At 37.2% G+C, this 24,462-nt stretch overlaps 1 protein-coding gene across 2 annotated transcripts in view; it reads left to right on the forward strand.

The window, feature by feature from the left end:
- The window catches only part of STAM (signal transducing adaptor molecule), a 44,357-nt gene extending 22,027 nt beyond the window's left edge, over nucleotides 1-22,330 (forward strand). For both annotated transcript variants that reach the window (XM_067291764.1, XM_067291765.1), the window contains 10 exons: nucleotides 266-412; nucleotides 660-750; nucleotides 3,348-3,540; nucleotides 5,412-5,506; nucleotides 6,205-6,293; nucleotides 7,111-7,198; nucleotides 12,970-13,024; nucleotides 13,365-13,518; nucleotides 15,972-16,147; nucleotides 17,248-22,330. In XM_067291764.1, the coding sequence (XP_067147865.1) occupies nucleotides 266-412; nucleotides 660-750; nucleotides 3,348-3,540; nucleotides 5,412-5,506; nucleotides 6,205-6,293; nucleotides 7,111-7,198; nucleotides 12,970-13,024; nucleotides 13,365-13,518; nucleotides 15,972-16,147; nucleotides 17,248-17,494 (1,335 nt within the window). In that variant the 3' untranslated portion in view covers nucleotides 17,495-22,330. The remainder of the gene's footprint in view (nucleotides 1-265; nucleotides 413-659; nucleotides 751-3,347; nucleotides 3,541-5,411; nucleotides 5,507-6,204; nucleotides 6,294-7,110; nucleotides 7,199-12,969; nucleotides 13,025-13,364; nucleotides 13,519-15,971; nucleotides 16,148-17,247) is intronic.
- Nucleotides 22,331-24,462: the final 2,132 nt, after the last annotated feature.

A 24,462-nucleotide genomic window follows, 5' to 3' on the forward strand; every position in this document is an offset into this window, starting at 1 on the left:
TAAAAAAAAGTTAATATTGATAGAGCTCTTAACAATGAGGGTTATGTTTCTAATTATATATATAAAATTTTGACCAGCTGTGTTTAACCATTTACAGATTCTTTACCACAATCTGCTCAGTGTACTGCAAAGGAGAACAGCAATTTGGACTAGGAAATAAAGAGAATTTGAAGGACTTCAATTTTATTGTTTCATATTCTCATGTGAAATTAAGGAATTAAGAACAGATTGCTAAATTACTTAACTAGTTTCTGCTATTCTCCAGGGTCATCCAAAAGTTTGTGAAAAGCTGAAAGCTCTTATGGTGGAATGGACAGATGAATTCAAGAATGACCCACAGCTTAGTTTAATATCTGCTATGATAAAAAATCTTAAGGAGCAAGGAGTTACTTTTCCAGCTATTGGTTCACAGGTATAATAAATCTTGTGGTTGTTTTTAAAAGGAATCACACATTCTTTTTATCCACAGTTCTGTATTTTAGTTTGTAATTCTATAATGCATTTGCAACCAAAATGAAATCTGTCTTAATGTTCCTTTGAGAGATGAAATGCTGTGGTTTACTTTTGATTTTATATCACAAATGAATACATTACATGAATGTAATACATTGTCACCGTTTTTCTTTAAATCCACTTTAACATCTTTTGCTTTTGGCTAGGCTGCTGAACAGGCAAAAGCGAGTCCAGCTCTAGTTGCCAAAGATCCTGGTACAGTAGCTAACAAAAAGGAAGAGGAGGATTTAGCTAAAGGTGAGTGCATTTACTTGCTGACCTAATCAATTTAATGATAAATATCTAATAAAGCAGGAACAAATGTTTTGCCTCCTTCCTTGCTGTGAATAATATACTTTTTGATTGTGGTTATGATTGCCATTCCCTTCCTTCTGTTCAATTCTTGGAGAGTTAAAGATCAAAGTTATTTTATAGGTAGGACAAAGTTGAATAGTTCCTGATCATTTTTTTTCTTGATCTTGCCAAACTGAAATAACACTGTAGTAGTCTGCTAAATTTCATTTTAAGAACATACTCCATTATGGAAATGTTTGGTACAAGTTCTGCATTTGCATTTTTCCCTCTTCCTGGGGCCAGTAAAATGCATTTGTTTGGAGTTTAAACATTTGATGGAAGCAGACAATAATATTTGTAGTGTAAGTGGTATGCAAAATTGGATACAGTATTTTAGATATACTTTGAACTTTATTTCTTTAAGTAGAAAGAAAGCATTATTCAAAGAACTTTAAGCCTTTGCTTGCTCTAAGCATAGTGGCTGTTAAACACATCACTGTGGCCCCGCAAAACAGATGTGGAATGGTTACTTTTGATTTACTGTTGTATCAAGGCATATGTCATTTACCAGTCCTATGCCAGATATGTGCAAAGAATTATTCTCAAACTGGATTGATCCTCATGGTCAAGTTACTGCTTTTTGAGGTCAAACTTTCCAGCAACAAAAAGGCATAAAAGGTTAGTCACTGTATGCAGTACAAGCTTTGAGCTTAAAGCTGTAACAAAGGCTGTTCACTTGAGCCCATATAACTAATTAACCTGACAATGTGTATATAAGATCTTCATAGCACAGATAAAGTTTTTGGTTGGTGGATGTCTGCAGTTTCTCATCTTTGATAGATAAATTCTTCAGAATGCTATTACATAATATAACTTTGATTTATTTAAATCCCTGTTAGCCCATCTGTGTATGTTATCAATAGCTCCTTCAACAGTAGAGCCACCGAAGTCTGGCTTCCTGAAGTCTCACGGTTGAGATTTCTGTGTGGGTTCTTCATTGTTCGTTTTCTTGTGATAGTCTGTCCCTTTTTGTTTTTTCATCCTGTCGCGTGAAAGGGAGGGACGGAAGGCCCTTCCTTATCTTTATAATTTACATTTGCCTGCCAGAGCCCCCCTGTTTGAGGACTTTCCCTGGGTCAGTTTCACAAAGTAAAAAGAATAAGATTTTATTAAAGCGACAGATACAACAGGTTCGGAATTGCCGTTGATAAATGCACTTGCTGCTACAAATTTTCTTTCTATGAGCTCAAACTCACAATTAAGCTCTTTCAATAATGATATGTTTTCCCGGGTAACGTCCGACGTTTGTCGGAGGCACAAGTCTTACCAAAGAGGCGTCCCTGTTTGGGGGAGGGAGAAGGAGGCTCGCTCGTCAGCAATCTCCAGTGAACAGGTCGGCGGTTCAATTTTCTTCCCTTCCAAAAACTTTAGTGAGCTGTCCTCTCTTTTATAGCTGCTGAAGGTGGGATGTGGAAGTGCGGCAGACGTACTTCATTGGCCAGATTGCCATTTGCGCGGTTGTTGGGGGTATGCCCCCCTTATTTACATATCGTTATGCAGCAAAGGGTGTGATTTTTAATATGGTAAGCAGGGATAATGAGGCTGGGGGTACTATAGGTCAACAGTTAGTCTGTGAGCAGCAATTATTTTTTGGGATGCAACCCTTTGCGGTCGGGGCGGACCGTGATACCTCCGTATCGCTCCCTCCTCCGCCGTGCAGCTGGAACAAGCTGTCTGGCCTTCACCAGCTAGTTCGTTACTCCTGTTGTGAAAGGGTGGTGTGCTTTGGCTGCCACGGACTGTTTCTCCTTGGTGCCCCCTTATCTTTCTCCCTGAATTCTCTCTTGTTCCCACACATCCCCGCCTCTGTCCCATCTTATATATACATGGTCATCTATTTCACAGACTTGGAGGAGCTTAATATGATTGACACAATTTTTTTTTATTTCTTTTTTTTTTCCCCCTCACTCAAATTTAATTGAAAAAGACTAAGAAGCTCAAAAATTTTCAGAGAGGGATAGGGAGAGAAAAGGGATGGACAAATAGACAAGCAAAGGCATGTAACTCTTGCTTCTTTAGGAATCCAGGCTAAAAACTCCTGATCTGACAGAGAAACACTGAAACAGCTGTATCTTATGATTTCAGGCAGTCTAGTATAAGTTGAACATCACTTGTATGCCAGTAAGAATTTTAATATTGCGTATCAGTCTAAGATAGTAATAAAAAAATTACAAAATGTTAAGCTTCTCCATTTCACAGTTTATTCAAAGGGAAAAGCCCTCTGTGACTTCAGTGAATTATCCCATTTTTGCTTAAGTACTACTCATTCATCCAAGTCCTGTCCATGTTGAAAACCTCAGTAGATCTTTTGTTGACATCAGTAGAGGCTCAATAGTTTTAAAATATCTTTTGTTTTTTATGGTCATTCCTAAGTGAAAGGAGGAAATTGGTTATGATGCAACAACAATGGAGTTATACTGGAAGTTTCTATAGAATTAAATCTTCAAATCATTCAAAACATTTATATTTAGAATTTTATGTGAATAAATTTTCTTTTGTAGCTATTGAACTGTCACTAAAAGAACAAAGGCAACAGCAAGCAGCACTTTCCACTTTGTATCCGAGCACCTCAAGCCTTTTAACAAATCACAAACATGAGGGCCGAAAGGTTCGTGCTATCTATGATTTCGAGGCTGCTGAAGACAATGAATTAACATTTAAAGCTGGAGAACTTATAACTATACTTGATGACAGGTAACTTGTATAGGTTGCATACTAGAAACATATCTTTAGACTTGCACTGTGTGTGTTTAAATTTTTAAAATGTTAAATCATCAGTCTCAACATTTGATATTTATTTAATTTGTGATTTTCACACTCATGCTCTGATGTTCCCATTATGCTTTTCAAGGGTGGGTTTTCACGCTGTAACCAAATTCTTTGACTCAACTTTGTAGACAGTTTTTAATAGGGAAATAAAAAGAATTCTAAATTTTCTAGTCTCCCTTAATAGTTTTTGTTTTATTATTTTTCTTTTTCCTGAGATGTATGTTAATGCTAATGAATTATTTTGAGTATTTCACACTTAACTCCTAAAGGTTTCAGCCAAATTTGGGTTTGAATAGATGTAGTAAAAGATTGAATAAGTGTATTAAATTTTGGCAATGCAACCTGTATTTTATATTTACTTTCCTGTTAAAATTGAAAGCTTAGAGTTAAATGGTGCTATCTTTTTGTAAGTTAGAGCTGACTTTTCACATCATCTCTAATGTTCTTTTGGTTTATGACAGTACTACTCTATCTGGATCCCTTCTTTATCCAGAGAAGAATGCTTTAGGATTGATTGCCTTTCTGTTTGTTTACATGCTTATGGCATTCTTGCTCTCTCTCCCCTTCCCCTCCCCCCCCCCACCCCCAATATTTATAAAATAACAGTATCACTCTCATTCATATAAAATATCAAAAAATTCATTCAGTGCTTAAGCTATGCTAGTGTTTCTTATTTTCTAGGTTCACAGATTGCAGTTCTATACTTTCATTCTGCTTTGCTTAGGTGTCATGGGTAGTGATGGATGCCGACAGCAATACTATCAGGAGCAAATCTGTTTTTAAGTACTGAAGTATATTCTAAAGTTTTAGTGCAGTGAGACCTCGTTTGCTTTAAAACGAGTCTTTGCTCCTGTGGCTGCCTTGGCAAAAATCCTCTTAAGTATACAATCATAGGCAGAAAAAATGCTCTTTTCAGAATGGCAGATTTGTTTTGCTGACTCAACATATGCAACATCAGCAAAAGCATTTTGCAAAAAATTAAGTGTACATTTGAACTTTATATACCTAACACTTCAAGTTCTCTTTAGCCAGATTCAACTTTGACTCAGGTTGTATTTAAGGTTCCCTGTCTGCTTCCTCATGAATTTCTTTGGTATGATCTTATAAAGTGCTTTCAATTCCAGTTGTTCTGAAAAGGCACACTGCAAGATGAAAAGCTGAACTCATACATTCATAATACCCAGCTGCACTGATTTCTAGGAATACCATATCAGGGTAGATGTGGGGTTGTTTTAGTCTGCTGCCCTGTCTTTCTGCAGGCTGATTCAAAGAAGATGCAGAAACCTTCCCACAGTCAACTTCGGAATGATCTTCTCTGTGGGGAAAAAATATCCCTAATTTTTTTTAGCAAGAGAGAATGTGAAAACTCTATCCTTACCACAATTTTTAAACTACTTAAACTTTTCTAGTAGATGTTGTTACCCATGTAGATATCTGCTCTTTGGATTCCTGTAGAGTTCTCACTCATAAATCCCTGTCAGGATATTTTGGAAAAGAGGAACCTATAAAACCACAGTGTAACCCTTCTACAGAAATTGGGAATAATCATGTGTGCTGTGTAGAAGCATACATTGGAATCCAACTGCAATAAAATATATTTACATATTGAATATTTTATTTAAATATCTCCTAGATTTTTGTCATACAAGTATAATTCTTGTATAAATATTTCTGCATATATACAAATTGTATATATGTACAAGTAATATAAATATTTCATACAGTGTAATTCTTAGGAAAAATGTCCTGTTTGTATGAGTTTTTAAATGCGTATATGTTTTTGTTTTAATTTTTAGTGATCCAAATTGGTGGAAAGGTGAAACTCATCAGGGTATAGGATTGTTTCCATCTAATTTTGTAACAGCTGATCTCTCTGCTGAGCCAGAAATGAGTGAGTAACATCATTTATATATGTTAGGCCTTGCCATGGTTCAAAGGTTCTGTAGTGATGTAGTTCTGTTTTTTCCCCTTATTTTTATACTTCAGAGTTTAGTTGCAAGTTAATGTGATACTCAGAGTCAAACTAAGGAGCCCTTGCTGTGCTCTCATAAACAGTCCTATATGTTAGACCAAGGCTGCCCATGCTGTCATCTGCTGAAAAAATTCTGCTGCCTACTGCTGGCTGCCCTCTTTCTCAGTAGCTTCCTTGAGACTCATTTGACAGTCCCATTGACAGCCGGATAAATTCTGTAGGCAATAGCAACTTTCTTCCGAATTATCTCTTCACCTGGCTGTTGATCTTAGTTTGTAAGCCAGGTTTTTTCCCCTCTGTGTGCATTGGTGCCTTTTTTTTTTTTTTTTTTTTTTTTTTTTTTGCTTTCATTAGGAACTAATTCTGGTTTTTTTAGGGATAATATACCTAAATTTTTCAGAAATCCTTGTGTTCTATTGTCAAAAGTAACTTTTTTTAAGGCAATCTAGGGATTTATTTATGGAAATTACATAAGTCCACAGAGATAGCTTTTTTCCTCCAAATTTCAACAAAATATTAATTTTACACTAGATGTTTCAACTACAAAGTTCATAATCAGGCAAAATGCTAGCTGTAGAACATTACATAATTGTTTTGTAATTCCTTTTATTTTACAGTGAAAGCTGAAAAGAAAACAGTGCAGTTCAGTGATGAAGTTCAAGTAGAAACAATAGAACCTGAGCCTGAACCAGTTTATATTGATGAAGTAAGTATGATACTAATACTCATTTTCAGCAGCTGGTACATTTAAACAAATGTTATTTAACCCTTTCAGCCTGTACCTCAAAAGTATTTTGAGTTGTCAACAGAACATAACAAAAGAGAAGGATAAGGAAAAGTTGGTTTAAATTTTTATATATATATATATATATATATATATATATATATATATATAAAAATTTAAATCTACCATCTTATTTGTTTGTGTGTTATGACAGTCTTGGGAATTTCTGAAACTGAATTTGGAAACTGCATTCAATTTAGGGCCCTACTCCAGGATTGTACAGCTGTGCACCTCCAGACTAAAAGCTGAGTGTGGAGTGATGCATTTATTTTCAAGTTTGCTTTAAATGCCTCAAGATACCTCAGAGAGGCCCATCTTGAGTGCTGTCTTAGAGTTATTTCCAGTATTACCAGCAGCATTCCTTTGTATTCTGTAAATACATTTGCACTAATCCCACTAGGTGGTAGCATTGCATATGTAATAAGCAGAATGAAAAATAGAAGCTGGTCAGAAAATAATGTTTCAAAGGACTTCTAGAATTAAAAAGCTATACTACCCATTCTACTCACTACTAATAATCACTTTTATCATTTGGCTTCTCCTTCTTTAACCATCTTATTTCTTGTAAAGTAGTATATATGATTTGTATTTACTTGAAGGTATTTCAGGTGGTTTCTAAGTCCTGAGAGACCCAAGTGGAAGTTGTAGAAACTGCTTTGATTTACTACCCTGAAAGTGTTAATTCTTCCTCTCCCCCGCCACACATACATGCATGTCAATTACACCATTTATTTTTTAGGATAAAATGGACCAACTCTTGCAGATGTTACAAAGTGCAGATCCATCTGATGACCAGCCAGACCTCCCAGAATTGCTTCATCTTGAGGGTAAGAAAATCTCATGCTTGTTGTTGTTCTTCTCTCCAGCACTTAACCGACACCAGAACCAAATTGGAACTAGACTGAAACTAGTTCAGCTTCCTAAATGGACCACAAGCATATCTGAGGAAAGTGCCTGAACCTTAACTGTCATCTTACTTCCTGTTTTCCCACATCCGAGAGACCAAAATGCAGAATGTTAACTTAAAGTAAACCTCTTCCTCTCTTGAGGAAACTGTACTCCAACTTCTTTTCCTTCTCAGCACCCAGGAATAGTTAATCTCATATTCATCCATTTTTTTTCCTTCGTAGAATAGCCCAGCATGAATTGGGAAAGGAGTCTAAGGAAGACTTGATGAGAGGTAGCAGAAATATTACTATGGCTTAGAATAGTCCTGTGAGCGTCCCACATGTTTTCCACTTACGTGCGTATTTCTATAAGACTCTAGCATTAAGTATTACCTTATAGAATACTACAGATACTTTAGACTATGTAAGTAATTTTGAGTCTTAAGGACTAGACTTCCTCTTCAAAGAGGCATCATAGACCGTCCTACCCAGGTCAAGCAGCACAGATCTTGGGAAGCGGAAAGAAGGAAGGTAAAGAAATGTCTCCATTATCAGACGGAAGACTGCATAGCCTTTTGTGCACCATTCTACATCAGCTTAAATAGATAATTCAGATGTGACCAGAGTTTGTTAAGAAAATGGCAGATTCTTGATCTATCTAGAAGTTAAATAAGAAAACATGTGTGAGATAAGTGCTTGGGTATCTCCCATCTTTTCACCCCCATCTGGTTCATCACATCTGTAAATCTATCTATTGCCTTTTAGGAACTGCAAGTCAATGACATGTGGCGGCACGTATTCTAGCCTCATCAAAGTTGAAGGGGGATAATAAGAAATGTGAATGGTTTTATTCCTTCAGGTACCAAAAATGTAGTTATAGAGGCGGTTGTCTAGGAAGGGGATTACTCCTGGACAGAGGCAAAGAAATTAAAGGTATGCTGATCAACCACCTGCCAGATATGGCTGAACATTAGGACCTCCTTTCTAAATATAACACTTTGCTAAGCTGCTTCTTGATATCAAGAGGTAGTAATTCATCTTCTAATTTAAAGATTCATATGCCTTTTTTTATTTGAAAGTTTTGCTGTAGTCAAGCACAAGTTATTGTGATATTTATACAAGAATGACACACAAAGTTATGGTCCTGTGAATATGAACGTCAGATGATATTACACAGATTTTGGCAACCTGTCAAGGATGGAGCCCAAGAAAGCATTTTTCTCTTAAATGAGAGCGTAAAATATACCAAAAGAAACTTGGTGGGAATTTGGAGATACTACCTCTTACAGGCTAGGTACTGCTAATCCACAATATTTTGCCTTTATTTGAGGTGGGGTATCAATTCCCACTAAGATGTAGCATCTGAATCCTACAACTCAGATGTAGGATCCTGTAGTTGAGAGATACTAGATTTGTATACTTGCTGAATAAAGTGAGTGTCTTGAGAATATGAAAATATAAGAATACTTAGGGGAAAGTCTTTTAAACTGATTGTGAGTAAAGTTTAAGTGAGGATATCTCCCTTTAAATACTATAGAAAGTCTTACATCCTGGAAGCGCTGATTATAATAGTCAGTCAGTTTGGTCCACTTGGTTGCATTAGAGCCCATTACCCTGCTTCTGCTACAAACAGCAGAAAAAAAACCCAACCTGCAACAAAGACTACAAACTATTTTTAATTCTGTTGCAGTTTTTAATCTTCATTATAGGACACTGTTATTTGGGGGTGGGGGGGGAGGTATTTTTACGCACACCTACATACCCACAAACACCCCTTGATGCTTACCAGATATTTTATTTGTTAGGAATTTTATCATGGATATTTATTTATTGAAGTCATTTGGGTTGCCTTGAAAGCTGATACAGCAGAGCATAGTCTGTAGCTACAGCTGCAGTGCTTTGAAGGCAGTCATAGTAGTAAGCCTCAGGCTTTCCCATAGAGATGCGATCTGTAATTGAAGATTTACTGTTTTGGGGCAAGGATCAGTTTCAGTTTGTCCTAATTAAGTTCTTTGCTCTGTGCACTTGACTAGCAGGCAATTCTAGGTGTTTGAGGGCTCTCTTATGAAGTGAGGATCTACTTGCCATCCATATTCAATGGATGCTTTCTAAGGGCTTAACATTCTTTGGTACTAACATGCCAGTTCTCTTTATAGACAATGGGAACCTATAAGATGAATGCAGCATTCTCCTGTGTATTAACTTTGTGGTTGACAGCAGAGCAGTTTTAATGTTAGTGTACAGGCATCTAAGCAGTCCTTGTCATGCCTTTTAACACACTTGGTGTTATATATAAAAATAGACAGAATTTACACCAGGTTTTACATCTTTTCGCAGTATTTCTACCAATATGATCCCAGGTTCAGAGAAGTAGATGGATGCCTCTCATCACATGAAGGCCAACGCATCAGTGATACTCTTTCACCCATCACGGCCCGGAGGTTTTCAGGACCTTCTGTGTCTCTAAGCTTGGAAATCTGAGAGTAAAGACAGGAGCTCCAAAGCTGCTTATAATGGATTTGGGTCATATTTTGTGCCTGGATCTGTTTTTCTCCTCTCTCAGTTTGAATGTTGCATGGCAATTGGGATTAATCAGATTAGTAAATAGTTTATTACTTTAAGTGGTAAATTTTGCATTCTGGAGTAGGATTGGAATCTCCTGTGTCAGCTTCCTTGCCCACTTACTTTGGATCATCTTTTACACCTGGCAGAATCAGTCTTTCTGTTACTTGATTGTGGTTCACTTGGCAGTTACAAGAGCCCTGAGTCCTTGTGTTGGAAGTTGGAGGATACGTTAACTCTTCCATTCTACTTCTGTAAGTTTGTGTTGTTTTTTGTGTGGTATGTTAGCGGTTTGAGAAAGCCTTACTTGACAGAGGGTCTCCCCTCATCCTATTAGAATCACACAGAATGGTTGAGGTTGGAAGGGACCTCTGGAGATCATCTAGTCCAACCCCCCTGCTCAAGCACGGTCACCTAGAGCACGTTGCACAGGATCACGTCCAGGTGGGTTTTGAATATCTCCAGAGAAGGAGACTCCACAACCTCTCTGGGCAACCTGTTCCAGTGCTCTGCCACCCTCACAGTGAAGAAGTTTTTCCTCATGTTCAGATGGAAGTGTCTGTGTTTCAGTTTGTGCCCGTTGCCTCTTCTCCTGTCACTGGGCACCACTGAAAAGAGTCTGGCCCCATCCTCTCTACACTCTCCCTTCAGATATTTGTACGCATTGATAAGATTCCCCCTCAGTCTTCTCTTCTCCAAGCTAAACAGGCCCAGCTCTCTCAGCCTTTCCTCATAAGAGAGATGCTCCAGTCCCCTAATCCTCTTTGTAGCCCTTTGCTGGACTTGCTCCAGTAGTGCCACATCCCTCTTGTACTGGGGAGCCCAGAACTGGACGCAGCACTCCAGATGTGGCCTCACCAGGGCTGAGCAGAGGGGGAGAATCACCTCCCTCGACCTGCTGGCAGCACTCTTCCTGATGCACCCCAGGAGACCATTGGCCTTCTTGGCCACAAGGGCACATTGCTGCCTCATGCTTAACTTGGTGTCCACCAGCACTCCCAGGTCCTTCTCAGCAGAGCTGCTTTCCAGCAGGTCAACCCCCAACCTGTACTGGTGCATGGGGTTATTCCTCCCTAGGTGCAGGACCCTGCACTTGCCTTTGTTGAACTTCATGAGGTTCCTCTCCGCCCACCTCTCCGGCCTGTCCAGGTCTCTCTGAATGGCAGCACAGCCCTCCGGTGTATCGGCCACTCCTCCCAGTTTGGTATCGTCAGCAAACTTGCTGAGGGTGCACTCTGTGCCTTCATCCAGGTCATTGATGAAGAAGTTGAACAAGACTGGACCCAGTACTGACCCCTGGGGGACACCGCTAGCTACAGGCCTCCAACTAGACTCTGCGCCGCTGATGACAACCCTCTGAGCTCTGCCATTCAGCCAGTTCTCAATCCACCTCACTGTCTACTCATCTAGCCCACACTTCCTGAGCTTGTCTATGAGGATGTTATGGGAGACAGTGTCGAAAGCCTTGCTGAAGTCAAGGGAGACAGCATCCACTGCTCTCCCCTCATCTACCCAGCCAGTCCTTCCATCATAGAAGGCTATCAGATTGGTTAGGCATGATTTCCCCTTGGTGAAGCCATGCTGACTACTCCTGATCACCTTCTTTTCCTCCACATGCTTAGAGATGGCCTCCAGGATGAGCTGTTCTATCACCTTTCCAGGGATGGAGGTGAGGCTGACTGGCCTGTAGTTGCCTGGGTCCTCCTTCTTGCCCTTTTTGAAGACTGGAGTGACACTGGCTTTTTTCCAGTCCTCAGGCACCTCTCCTGTTCTCCATGACTTTTCAAAGATGATAGAGAGTGGCCTAGCAATAACATCCGCCAGCTCCCTCAGCACTCATGGGTGCATCCCATCAGGGCCTATGGATTTGTGGGTGTCAAGTTTGCCTAAGTGATCTCTAACCCGATCCTCCTCGACCAAGGGAAAGTCTTCCTTTCTCCAGACTTTCTCTCTTGCCTCCAGGGTCTGGGGTTCCCGAGGGCTGGCCTGAGCAGTAAAGACTGAAGCAAAGAAGGCATTCAGTAACTCTGCCTTCTCTGCATCCTTCGTCACCAGGGCACCCACCCCATGCAGCAGTGGGCCCACATTTTCCCTATCTTCCTTTTGCTATTGATGTATTTGAAGAAGCCCTTCTTGTTGTCCTTGACACCTCTTGCCAGATTTAATTCCAAACGGGCCTTAGCCTTCCTCGTCGCATCCCTGCATACTCTGACAGCGTTCCTATATTCCTCCCAAGTGGCCTGTCCCTTTTTCCGCCTTCTGTGTACTTCCTTCTTCTGGTTGAGTTTTACCAGGAGCTCCTTGCTCATCCATGCAGGTCTCCTGCCCCCTTTGCTTGACTTCCTACCCATAGGGATGCACCGATCTTGAGCTTGGAGGAAGTGATGTTTGAATATTAACCAGCTCTCTTGGACCCCCCTTCCTTCCAGGGCCCTAACCCATGGGATTCCTCCAAGTAGTTCCCTGAAGAGGCCAAAGTTTGCTCTCCTGAAGTCCAGGGTTGTGATCCTACTTAGTGCCCTGCTTCGCTTCGCAGGATCTTGAACTCCACCATCTCATTAGATCCTAGTAAAATAGGAAAGTACTCTTCGTACCTTTAATGTGTACATGATCTGAATCATGGCAACGTTTTCTCCTTCACTGTTTCCATAGATAGTCTTTTTGGTGGTAATAATGTTGAGCACACGAGAGCACCAGGGTCCAGTATTGGATTGTCTTTCTTGAAGAAAGAGACCACCCATGAAGACTACCCCTTAGTTTCAGCTGAAGTTTTTATGCAAAATATTTCACCATTCTATTTACTTTCTTTTCTATGCCACAGCTATCTGCAACTGATGTTGCTTTATACCCCCTGGGTTTTAGATATGTTTTGGGTTTTACTTATTTATTTTTAATGAGGATTCCTTGTCTCTGTACCACTACTGAAAATTTCAGCTGGATCTCATTCTTAGATTTTTCATGATGCTGCATCTGTTACTGTAACTCTTCTGGCATACAGGTTATCTTTAAAACCTTTTGATTAATATCTAAGCATTTCTAGCTGTGTGGGTTTTTTTGTTTGTTTTTTTCTTCATACTTTCTGACTTGAGGTATGGAAGTGCTTTGAAATCTTTATTACTCTGGTATATGTTAATGTTCTTCTTTTCTAGCAATGTGCCACCAGATGGGACCTCTCATAGATGAAAAGTTGGAAGATATAGACAGGTAAAAAAAAGTACACGTTTTTACTCAAATTATGGCTCATTTTTAGAAACACTGCTGTTGCTACTTATAGTACCCTTTATCACTGTTGTGAATACTGACAAAGTAAGTAGGTGTAATTATTAGCAACTTCTCATTTGGGAACAGGTCTGAAGAGTTTCTTTTCTTGTCACGTAATATTTTGTAGTATTACACTGTTTGGGATTATGGCACTTGTCAGGCATCACTTCACAGGCTGTAAGAATATCTTGCTTATCACACCTCATGATAGGTCCCTTGTATAGTCTGTTCTGTATTGAAGTTAGCTAAAATGTAGAATAAGCTGTATAATATATTTTTTTAGGAGACATTCAGAACTTTCAGAGCTCAATGTTAAAGCAATGGAGGCTCTTTCTTTGTATAACAAGTTGATGAATGAAGACCCAATGTACTCCATGTATGCAAAACTACAAAACCAGCAGTACTATATGCAGTCATCTGGTGTTTCTGGCTCTCAGGTATGTATGTAACCTTTAATAGGCATGGATATTATCAAGAGCATATTGAGCTACAGTTGATTTCTTATAAATTAGTAGCAATAAACAGTTTCTTGCCTGAGGTAACTTTTGTATAAAAACAAATGATTCTTACAGTATGTTTCTATACATTACTAAAATGAATGTATGTAAATTTCGTAAGAAGCTGCAAGTTCTACAATATGTGGCATATTGATTGCAAGTAGTGATTTGGTTTTGTTTCTGAGCCTCTTCCCCCACCCTCCAGAGTTGGAAATCTCTTTTTATGGTCTTGGTTTTAACCTAGTATTAAGGTAGCAATCTTGTTCCTCCAGAAATAGGTTCAAATGAAGCAATCAGTGCTTTCTCTTAAATACTTGTATATAAACAAGATAATATTTGTTTTTCAGTTGCAAGTTTTGGAAATTCTTCCTTTTTCAGGTTCTGACAAATTTTAGTTCTGTTCTGTTGACTTCAGGCTGATTGAGGAAAAAGCCTATCCTGTGTTTTGAGTGATGCACAAAATATGCAATGAAAAAATTAAAGTTAACCAGGCCTTTGCACTGTGGGTCAAAGAAAGTAAAGAATGAAAGGAGTTAAGTTTACGTTTAAGAATATGCCCTCCTCACCCTAAAATCAACCTCTTTTTGGTTCCTTTTTTCAAAATCTCAACAGAGAACATCTAGCTTTCAAACTACTGAAGTTACAAATTACAATTCTCTTATGCCAGCTTTTGCATGTAATTCACTTTATCTCTGAGTAGGCCTTTTACCTTCTTCATATACTGTGGTATTTTTAAAAGATATTTTAAATATTTAAATGTTGTAATTCCATAGTCTAATGCACACTTGCTATATTATTTTTCTGTTTATAGGAATATTTAGTGTTTCAAGCTGGTTACCAATAATTCACTTGCTTTTCTAATGAACCAATAAAAACTTGAACCAACTATGAAAAAAAAACAAACCCTGCTTTCATTCCCTCCCCATTCCTGCATTATCATATAAACATTGACACAGAATTGGTACTTTGAGCTTCCTACGAATATGCACCTACTTTCAGTGTCTTCTAAAAATGAGGATGCATGTTTCTGCACAGTGTCATTAGGGCAAGCAATGAGAGGTCCTCCATCCGCATATGATAAATAATCATGTCATGATGGTATCAAACGATTGTAACATTTTATAAATAGGCATCTTTCTAAGAAGGAGAAACAGGATTTGGGGGTGTAGATGAGCCAGTATAAAGTTCTGAAAAGTTGGGAAGCCTCCTGTTCTTGCTGCCTAAATGAAGAATTCTAAAATTCTTTTGCAATGTTGATAATTCTTCTATGGATATGTTATCTGAGATTCATGTATCTTGAGACAGAAGGACCATATATCGTTAGCTTACATGAACTCAGTTATGCATAAGATCAGATAATTTCTTCTAGCAATTTCTGTGTTACGCCAAATACTTCATGAGTGAAGTAAAGCATATTTTAGAAATTTAGTTTTGATTTTAGAATCTGGAGGATCTAATGCATCTATTAACAAGCTTTTGCTCTAGTTGCTTGTAAAACCTAACCTTATTTTCAATTGAAACTTTCTAAGACCTTTTCCCCCATTGCTCAAACAATTTTACAATGACAGTCTCAACAGTTACTTATGTGAAATTATAGTTTAGCTTAAGATAAGAAAATAACATATATTTGACTTTTCATTTTAATGGCTCTTCCCTGTGAAAGTTATTTGGGCATCAAAAATTAGTTTCTGCTTTCACAGAATCACAGAATCACAGCATGGTTGAGGTTGGAAGGGACCTCTGGAGATCATCTAGTCCAACCCCCCTGCTCAAGCAGGGTCACCTAGAGCACATTGCACAGGATCGCATCCAGGCGGCTTTTGAGTATCTCCAGAGAAGGAGACTCCACAACCTCTCTGGGCAACCTGTTCCAGTGCTCTGTCACCCTCACAGTGAAAAAGTATTTCCTCATGTTCAGATGGAACTGTCTGTGTTTCACTTCGTGCCCGTTGCCTCGCGTCCTGTCACTGGGAACCACTGAAAAGGGTCTGGCTCCATCCTCTTGACACCCTCCCTTAAGATAAAGAGAGGGGTGGGGGGGGGCTGAACTGTGATTTGTTACACAAATTAAATCCTTTAGCATTTCCAATTCAAAAGTTATCATTCAGGATTATTAGAATTTCTAATAATTGAAATAGAAATTGGAGTACAAGTTGTCCAATAAACGATTTCACCTTTTATGTACTGGAGTATGAGAACAGATATGTAAATACTGCCCTTTGAAAATCTAATCTTCTTTTTGTACTGCTACACTAAATAGAAGACAATCAGGTGCTTTCTGTGAAAATACCTGTAATAAAAGGTTTTATAGACTGTTTTTAAGTTCCAAAGTCAGATATTAAATAAAAATATTATCCTCTATTTTTTTTATGTTCCTATACTTAATTTCCTAGGTTTATCCAGGGCAACCTCAAAGTAACGCATATTTGGTGGCAGGGAGTGCACAGATGGGCCATATTCAAGGCTATAATCTTCCTCCTGAACAACTCCCTTCTCTCAGCCAAGGCACAGTTACTCCGTCTGCCAGCTCAGGACTGCCTGGTCAACCCGCACAAACGTCCTATACCAAGTAATTTTATATTTTTCCTATATAAGTTTTAAATTAATTTAAACATAAATGGCTGCAGGTAATATTCAAAGGAGAGATTTTGTCTTATGAAGGTTTAGTTTTAAACACAATGGGAAAATAATTCAGTGCAGTTATTTCCAATGTGCTTTTTATTGATGTTGTATATTTGGTTCAAAACAAAACAAACCCTACAAGATCTGACAATCTTTGAACACATCTATCTTTATAAGAAAAACTAAAGAAAATGATATAGATATGACTGATTTATGTATATTTAATGATCAAGGTTATCTGCTGCTCGGGCTGGCGTTGCCTAATTTCTGAAATAGTGTGTACTGTACTGTACCTTTGTTTCAAATATCTTACTGTGGTAATATGGGGGAGAATTCTGTTCATTTTGAGAAAGAAGTAGATGGACTATGAATATTCAATAAAGCTTTATGTAGTTTCCCCTTATAAAGGAGCTGCAGGTGGCTTTCTGTTTTGGGACTAGGCAGTGATTGGGCTGAGCTACCTATATTATGGGAAAAGTTTTGAGTTGACTTTTAGAGTAGAGTAAGGTTTTTTTTTTTTTTTTTTAATACAGTCCAAAAAAAAAAAGTTTTACTTAATAACTCAAGATGGATGTCTTTCCCAACTTTATTTAAGTATTTGTTCCCCTGTCCTGCCAGAAGTTACTTATTTGGGGTGGTAGGACACATATGGCTAAAGTAAGCTTCTGCATACTTCACCTGATTTGTTTTATCACTTAAAATAGGTTTGTTTGTGTGGTGTGTTTTCCCCCCCCACGAGCGGAACAGAAGATAGATGGGATTTTGTGTTGCACATTGAAATTAACCAAAGTATAGGTGTATGGTCTAGTTTAAAATCTATGGAAGTTTGTTAAATGAGGAGTATGCTCGAGTTTTATTTGGAAAATTCATTGGCTACACTTTTAAATAGGCAAGGTGTCCAGACCTAGGAGATACTTTTTTTGTGTGTGTATAGAGAGAGAGCGAGCACGCACGCAACTGAAAAAGCAATAAAATGCATATTAGTGTTGCTGTTTTGTTGGTAAATTGTTTGTTAAATTAATCTTAAATTATTTTACTTTTTTTCAGTGCAATGGTTGGCTCTGTTGCTGGAAATACATATTCTAACCCGGCTTCAGTGTATAGTCCACCACCTGCTTCTGTTGATGTTGCTGCTTATCAGAATGCTGGAACTAATATGTCCCAGGTGCCAAACTATAACTTAGCATCTACATCTCTGCCACAGACCACAGGCAGTCAACAAGCACCTCCACAACAACCACAGCCACCACCACAGCAACCACAACATAGTTACTCCCAGAAGGCTTTACTATAGGATCCAGGACTTCTGATTCCTAATCTTCTTTAACCTCTGCTAAATGCAGTCGACAATGTTATGAGTTTCTTCCTTTAATCTCTTAAACTTTTTGTTTATCCTCAGCTTAGTAAAAATCTATCTTGGTGAACAAGTTCAATTTGCACTGACTTTTTAGGATCTTTTTTTTTTAATTTTGCAGAGGAACGGATATATTAAGGACATTTAATTCCTTTTAAAATGCCTAAAAATTGGTACAAGATTATTTATGTCTGGTAAAATTGGTTAGTCTGTGAAAACTCAACACTTGCAAACTGTTGTGACATACATGTTATGTACATATAGTGTTTGATTGCAATAGTGGCCGTTTCGTATAGCTATGGTGATCATGTGAATATATTTAACACAATGTTAAAAAAATAATTTACACTATTTTATTTTAATCAAGAACTGACAACCATGTTTCATAGTTTTATCTAGTTTTATGACAGATGTGATGTCTTTTTGCAATGCAGGAGAAGTTGTAATTCTGCATATCATGGTTACACTTAGAACCTAAGGCCTATATACAAATTTCCAAACTTACCTGAGTCTAGGTTTCATTACTTTTGAATTGAACACAAGTGTATCATGACTATTAGATGGCTTTATCTAACAAAGTAAACTAGTTAACTTTTTAAAGTGGTCTGGGAAGATAACAGCAAATTATGATTCTGCTTCAGATATTACTAATAATTTAAAACTATTATTCAGAGGCTGCTAAACATATCATGGGACCATAAAACAGATCAGGATCTTACATTCTATCATCAAAAGCATATAATTTATTTTTTCCATGTTGGCTTTTTACAATGAGAATTGGAACTGTATTCTATGTGTGTTGGTAGAGATTACACCAAAGACAGAAATTGAGTTGGAAGAGAAACGATGGAGATTTAAACTGGAACACACAGCATGAATAACACTACTTTATTCAAGTCTTCTTATTTAGAACATGGAGAATTATGGACAAGTTAAATAGCTTTGCTGAACAAACCTTCAGGGCTTTATTTTATCTCTTGTGGCCTTGTTTAGCAATTTGTTCTGTTTAATGTTCTTACACAAAACACTTCTGCCTTAAACATCTGTTAATTTTTTTCAATTTCCAATTGTTGCAGCATTTGAGTTTATTAGTCCTTCTGTTGTATAAATAGTTTTGAGGCCTCTTATTTTGATTCACTTCAAGATTTGAATTCTCTCCTGCAGCAACATGCATTAACCTTTGTTTCTCAGTAACTTAGCCAGGTTGCTCTTTAAGGCATATTATTTCCTTTTTAAGGCTCAGGTGCTGCAAAAGGAATATGATAACGGAAGGCAACATTTTACATATGCCTGATCCAGACTTTCTTGTACAAAGATTGTTGTTACTTTCCATTTGTATTCAATCTGTTAATGCATCCTGGTGTCCTCTTACCTTTTCTGGTGACTCTTATTCCAGCAATACTAGATGGCTTCAACATCAAATCTGTGCTTTCAGTTGTCTTAGTGTATATGTCAAAAAATGTTTGTTTTTATGCACTGTATTTTAATGTAATGTTTCTGGAATTAAATGTTGCAATTGGTGTACATTATACTATCAGCTAACCTCAGTTATCCTGTACACTCCTGCCATCTGTTCATAGTAATCTAGCATGTCTTTGTTTCACTCTTTAAGTAGATGCTGGTGTTCTGCCTCTGAATGCTTTCAAACAACTACTTTGCTTAACTCCTAACCAGAATGGTTACAAAACATGCCCATAGCTGATCTGTTCTACTTGACGATGAAGAAAAGCTGGCCATTTTGAGACTTGTATTTTCATGTTTTGTTTTTGTTTTTCCCCTCCCCAGCTTCGTAATTCCCTCAAACCCTCAAAAACTGTCAGTGCTTGGTGTCATCACAAGACTGTGGAATTTGAGAGGAAAAGGTGGTTGTTGTTGTTGTTGTTTTTTTTAATCCAAGTCATTGTGCCATAGATTGCTTTTTCATACATTGAAGAAATGATTTTCTTCAGAAAGGAAATGTAGTAAGGCTTATATAGTGTTCCCCATATATTTTGGGTATCTTATTCTGAACACAGAAAAATAATGTGAATAGAAGTATATAATTTCTACACAAAAATGAAAATAACTGTTCTTACATGGTTCTTAGGCTGCAAGGAGGAGCTTGAAGCATCAAAACAACCCAGTTGACTTTGTTTGACTTTTCGTATTCTTAGTTTTTCATATATATTGCATGATGTTTCCCACCAAGGGCCTATGGAATTTCCGTGCAGAAATGGCTCAGCAATTTTTTTTTATTAGTTTGTCTTTATTTTAAAATTTTTTCAAGTCTTTAACAGAAATGATTGTCCTGGTTTCTCCTTTGAAAACTGAAAATGTATGTGTTCCTCGAGGTTTTTTCTGTCTTCCATCTTATTTTTCTTGGACACACGCATTTTTTTAGGAAAACTTAAATCACCTTTGATTTATTGTGCTCATGACCAAAACCCTTTCTTTAAATGCAATGCCACTCTAAATTCAATACAGTAAAAGTTTAGAGGGGGGGAAAAAAAAGATGGACACTTTTTATTTTCCTTCATGCTGTTTATTAGAGCCACTGCTCAAAGTTACTAACTCTAACAAATCTGTGAATCTGTTAGCTGGCATAATCTGTTTTCCTTGTCAATTTGTGCAGTAGATCATTAGCTCTTTAGGTTTTTTTTCATTAAACAACACACAAGATTCTTTCATGGTCTCACTTGGTTGTGTCTCTTACTCTAGCTTCAGTGGTGCCGCCTTCTACCTTGCTAGATACCGTTGTTGCACAAATTCCTTTCCTCATCCTTTCTTCCCCTCTGTAACGAATTATTTAGCAATTACAATTCAATTTACCTCTCAATTTAACTACCTGAAGATGCCATTGCTGGTGCTTCTCTGCTGTGGTCTATTCTGAGATTCCTCATTTATGCATTGTTTTGACCAAGTTCACAGAAGTTCTGTCTTACTATGGTATTGAACACTGAATGGGGGGGTACATCTACAGCTACTGTATGGAAATGTTTTATAGCAAAGAACCTAAGTGTCTAGAAGTCAGTCTGTTTGAAAGTTAAGAATCCCTAGAAATGTCAGCTGTTTTCCATGTTCCTGTAGAAGGGTTAACTTTAATTCCTTATTTCTTTACACATAGATTGTCAATGAAGTGATAAAATGTTTTCATAATATTTTCTATAATGCTTTAACCCTTTTATTAAGGAATATAAAAATGAAAATTAACTTTGGAAAGGGTGTTGTAATGGTTTGGTTTTCATGAGCTGGAGCAAACTCTGGAAAGTGCCTTCTGTTTGTTTCTCTTCTATAAATGAAGTTTGTTTACCAGTGTGTATCATCTCAGTTTATGTAGGCATAACATAACCTTTGCTGTTCAGAGGAAAAACACTGAGGCAGTGTGTTAAAATTTGATTTGCTACAGTGATACTATGGGAGTATGTTCCAGAGTGTAGAGCTGCATAACGGTTGCAACATACTGACCCACCTCTGCTTAGTAACTGGTACCCATGGAGATGTGTATTTAATGTCACCAGCCAGAGTACATAGACAGTAGTAATACCGCAGTAACAAGGAAGATCAGACAACATGTTGGGGTTAAACAAAATCTAAGAACTACTGTGTGTATTTCCTTCATGGTACAGTTACTATTCATATTATCATTTTATTGGGAGGGGGGGACTAAAATGGATTTGAGTCACCAGAACTTTAGAGAATTCTGCCAGATTGCAAATACTTAGGTGTAATTTAGGAGATAAATCTGCTTTCAATAGCATGTGCATATTTTGCTGATCAATTCTAGGCTGCTATAATAGTTCTCTGATTTCATCTAGATGTCAGGAACATCAGATTTACACTGGAGAACTGCTTAATACCTCATTCTCCAATTTTTTTTATAGTATTTTCTCTAATATCACTTACCTGTATTTTTCACTCATATTTCAAAGATTTCTGTGTGGTCTTTGCTTATAAAGGTTTTACATTATTCCTTATCTGCTGGGTTTCACAGAAAGAATGAGAAAGAACTTCTGTAACTACAGTAGCTACAATGGCACTTGGAATTACATGACTGCAGTATGGCAGTTCCCTTTGGAGAAAATGCATGTGTCTGTTGTTGAAGAATGGGGAGCATAATTTCTCCTTTTAAAAATCAGTAGAAGATTTTGAAGTAAAGTAAAAATTACATTGCTAACAGCAGGCAGAATCATTTTTTACTCTGTTAATCAATCTTAGTAAAGCTGACCAACTTTACACTACAGATGCTCCTTTTTAATTTTCAGCTGCAACAAAGAATATTAACTTTTATGTGTATGCTATACACATAGTGTATACCACAGTCAAATGTGGGAAGGCCTTGAAATTTGAACTTTTTCTTCAATGTGTAAAAACACTGTATAACTCTTTAAAGCCTTGTTTCTTAAATTAAATATTTGTGTTTAAAAACATTCCACTTGCTGCAATATAAATTGAAGATCTAAAGCTCACTTTTATTGCTGCTACCTTAGCAAAAAGGTGGTAGGAGTTTTTGTTTTTCTCTCCTGCATGTGCTTCTGGAAATACAAATAACTTTTGTCGTTGTCATCAAAAAAAAAAAAAAAAAAAAACGGCTGCATCTGTTTTGGTTTTAATAAAGTGCACAGTAGGAAAGTGCATTCTTTTTAGTTTGTTTTGATGCTCCCTTTGATGTTGGCATATGTATATATTTAGATATACTGCACTGTTGTACAAGAGTTGTTTTAGTAAATAACACTATTTGTAAAAACTTAATTGTTTTTGGTATGAATGCAAAATATTAAAGTTGGAGTATTTAGTTCATTATGTTGCAAAGTCGATTTATAAATTTCACAGAAGAATAATCAGAAAAGGACTTCCTTTGCCAGGACTTGGAAGTGAAATAAGCAAGGTCTATTAGCAACACTCAGATTAAACTTCTCTGTCTGTTTTTTTCTTCTCTTTTTTTTTTTTTTTTCCATGATGATGTTTACACTTAGAGCATATTGTTACACTCAAGTTTTTCATCTATGGCAAACTTCCTACAGTTAAAATCCAAATAACACGTCGTACCTTTTATTTCAGGTATGCAGCATACTGTGGTGTTTTGTAAGGAATACAGCATAAATATTTTACAGTGGTGTTAAAGAACAAATGAAGATAATTATCTGTACAGTCTGTAATGTATGTATTTGCTTATTGATTTGTAAGCAAGTATTAGTGGTAGCTTGGCAATTAATTTACAGAGGTTTTTTTAATCACTTTAAGAATACAAAGTGATTGTAATAACCTCTTTTTCAATAACAATATGATTGTGATTTGTTTCTTATTTTGCTTCTGGGTCATTGAAGGGGATGGATCTGCTTCACCTTGCTGGAGGAGTGATGAGATATGATTTCAGGTGGCTCTTGGCATTGATGCATTATCTAATGCCACTTTGAGAAGGTCTAATCCTAGTGATAAAATTTTTAGGGAGCCTTTAGTAACAGCATAGAAAAATGCTTAGGAACAAACTTGCTGAAGGAAGATCAACATCAATTTCTTTTGATTCCATTTCTGATGAAAGTAACCCAAAGTAGCATAAGACTTGGTTGTTTGGTCTATGTGAAATGAGTGGGAGGTCAAACTAAAAGCCTAGTCTACATTACTGCTTAAAATACTGTCATATCTGAAGCTTGATAGTCTTGACAGACATACTGTGTTCTTAAAACAATATTAAACTTCATAGGTTCAATGTTTAAGCTAATCAAAGTACTGGAGGTCACCAGGACTTGCAGGAGGAGCAGATTATAACACCTTTGTCTGTTCTTAGGGTCTCTTCCTGAAACAGCATGAGCTTAATATCTCAAAATAGCTGATGACATGGACTGTGGGTCTAATTTATTATGATAATTCCTATGTTTCAAGAGTATGGATCCAGTTGGCAGAATTAAAACTACAGATTGTCTAGAAATGAGACATGGAATGTCCTGATTTGGAACAGGGAGGGGGGGAGCTAATATAAAGTTTGCTTTACTGACCTTATCTTTTGGATGGAAAGCATGTTTCTGTTAGGAAGCCTATAATGAAAATACAGTTTTTAGTTTGTTCCATGGTGTTTAAGGCTTAAAGTGAAATCTGCCAACGCGAATCTGTGCAACAGGTAAAGTAAGCATTAGCCTCTGTTCAAGAGGAACAAAACAACCTTTTACATTAAAACTTTCAGTGAACTGGTTCATATGTAATCTCTTTCTCTTCATAGTAGTCTCTTCATACTGTATTACCTTGATTAACTAATGGACAGCTAAAGCTGGAGACCTTTATGCAGTCTTACTACTATGGCTGCTTTTTCAATATCCTAGCTATTGTTTTGCAGGATAAAGCCTTTTATCTCTGCCACAGTATCTGTAAATTATCTGGATTATTCAAAACTAAGGCTATTTTTCTGATACTGATTGTGGCTATTTTTTCGATACTAATTGTGGTCTATCTTTTAGAGAGAAATAAGACATAAGCCCTTGTGAAGGAACTTCACCTTGAGAAGAAACTTCCACAGGTTGAGGCAGATTTCCACTTCTTTAAATACACATATACTTTGTGAGTATACATGCAAAGCATTCACATGTTGTAATCAATCAGATGGAAAGTAAAAATTACTTGGAAAAAGAAAAAAAAAGGCAAATAACTTTATATTTCTAGCTGTAGATTGAGAACATCTTTCAGAACACAATCTTGGTATAAAATCTAAGGAAATAACCACTAGTGAGTGTAGCACCTTATATTTTGCTTTGACTTCTGTTAACCCTGGTAAGTGTGAGTGTGTGGTGGATGGGTAGGTTTTTTTTTTTTTTTTTTTTAGTGCTTATGCGTGTGATTCCTAAAATCACTACAGCTTGGTGTTTACGCCTCATGTTATTGAGATTGGTGATATTCAGTCCCACAATAATTGCTGCTTTGGACCCTCTGGATAGAGTTGC

Source organism: Apteryx mantelli, chromosome 2, assembly GCF_036417845.1.
Source record: "Apteryx mantelli isolate bAptMan1 chromosome 2, bAptMan1.hap1, whole genome shotgun sequence".
Taxonomy (NCBI): Eukaryota; Metazoa; Chordata; class Aves; order Apterygiformes; family Apterygidae; genus Apteryx; species Apteryx mantelli.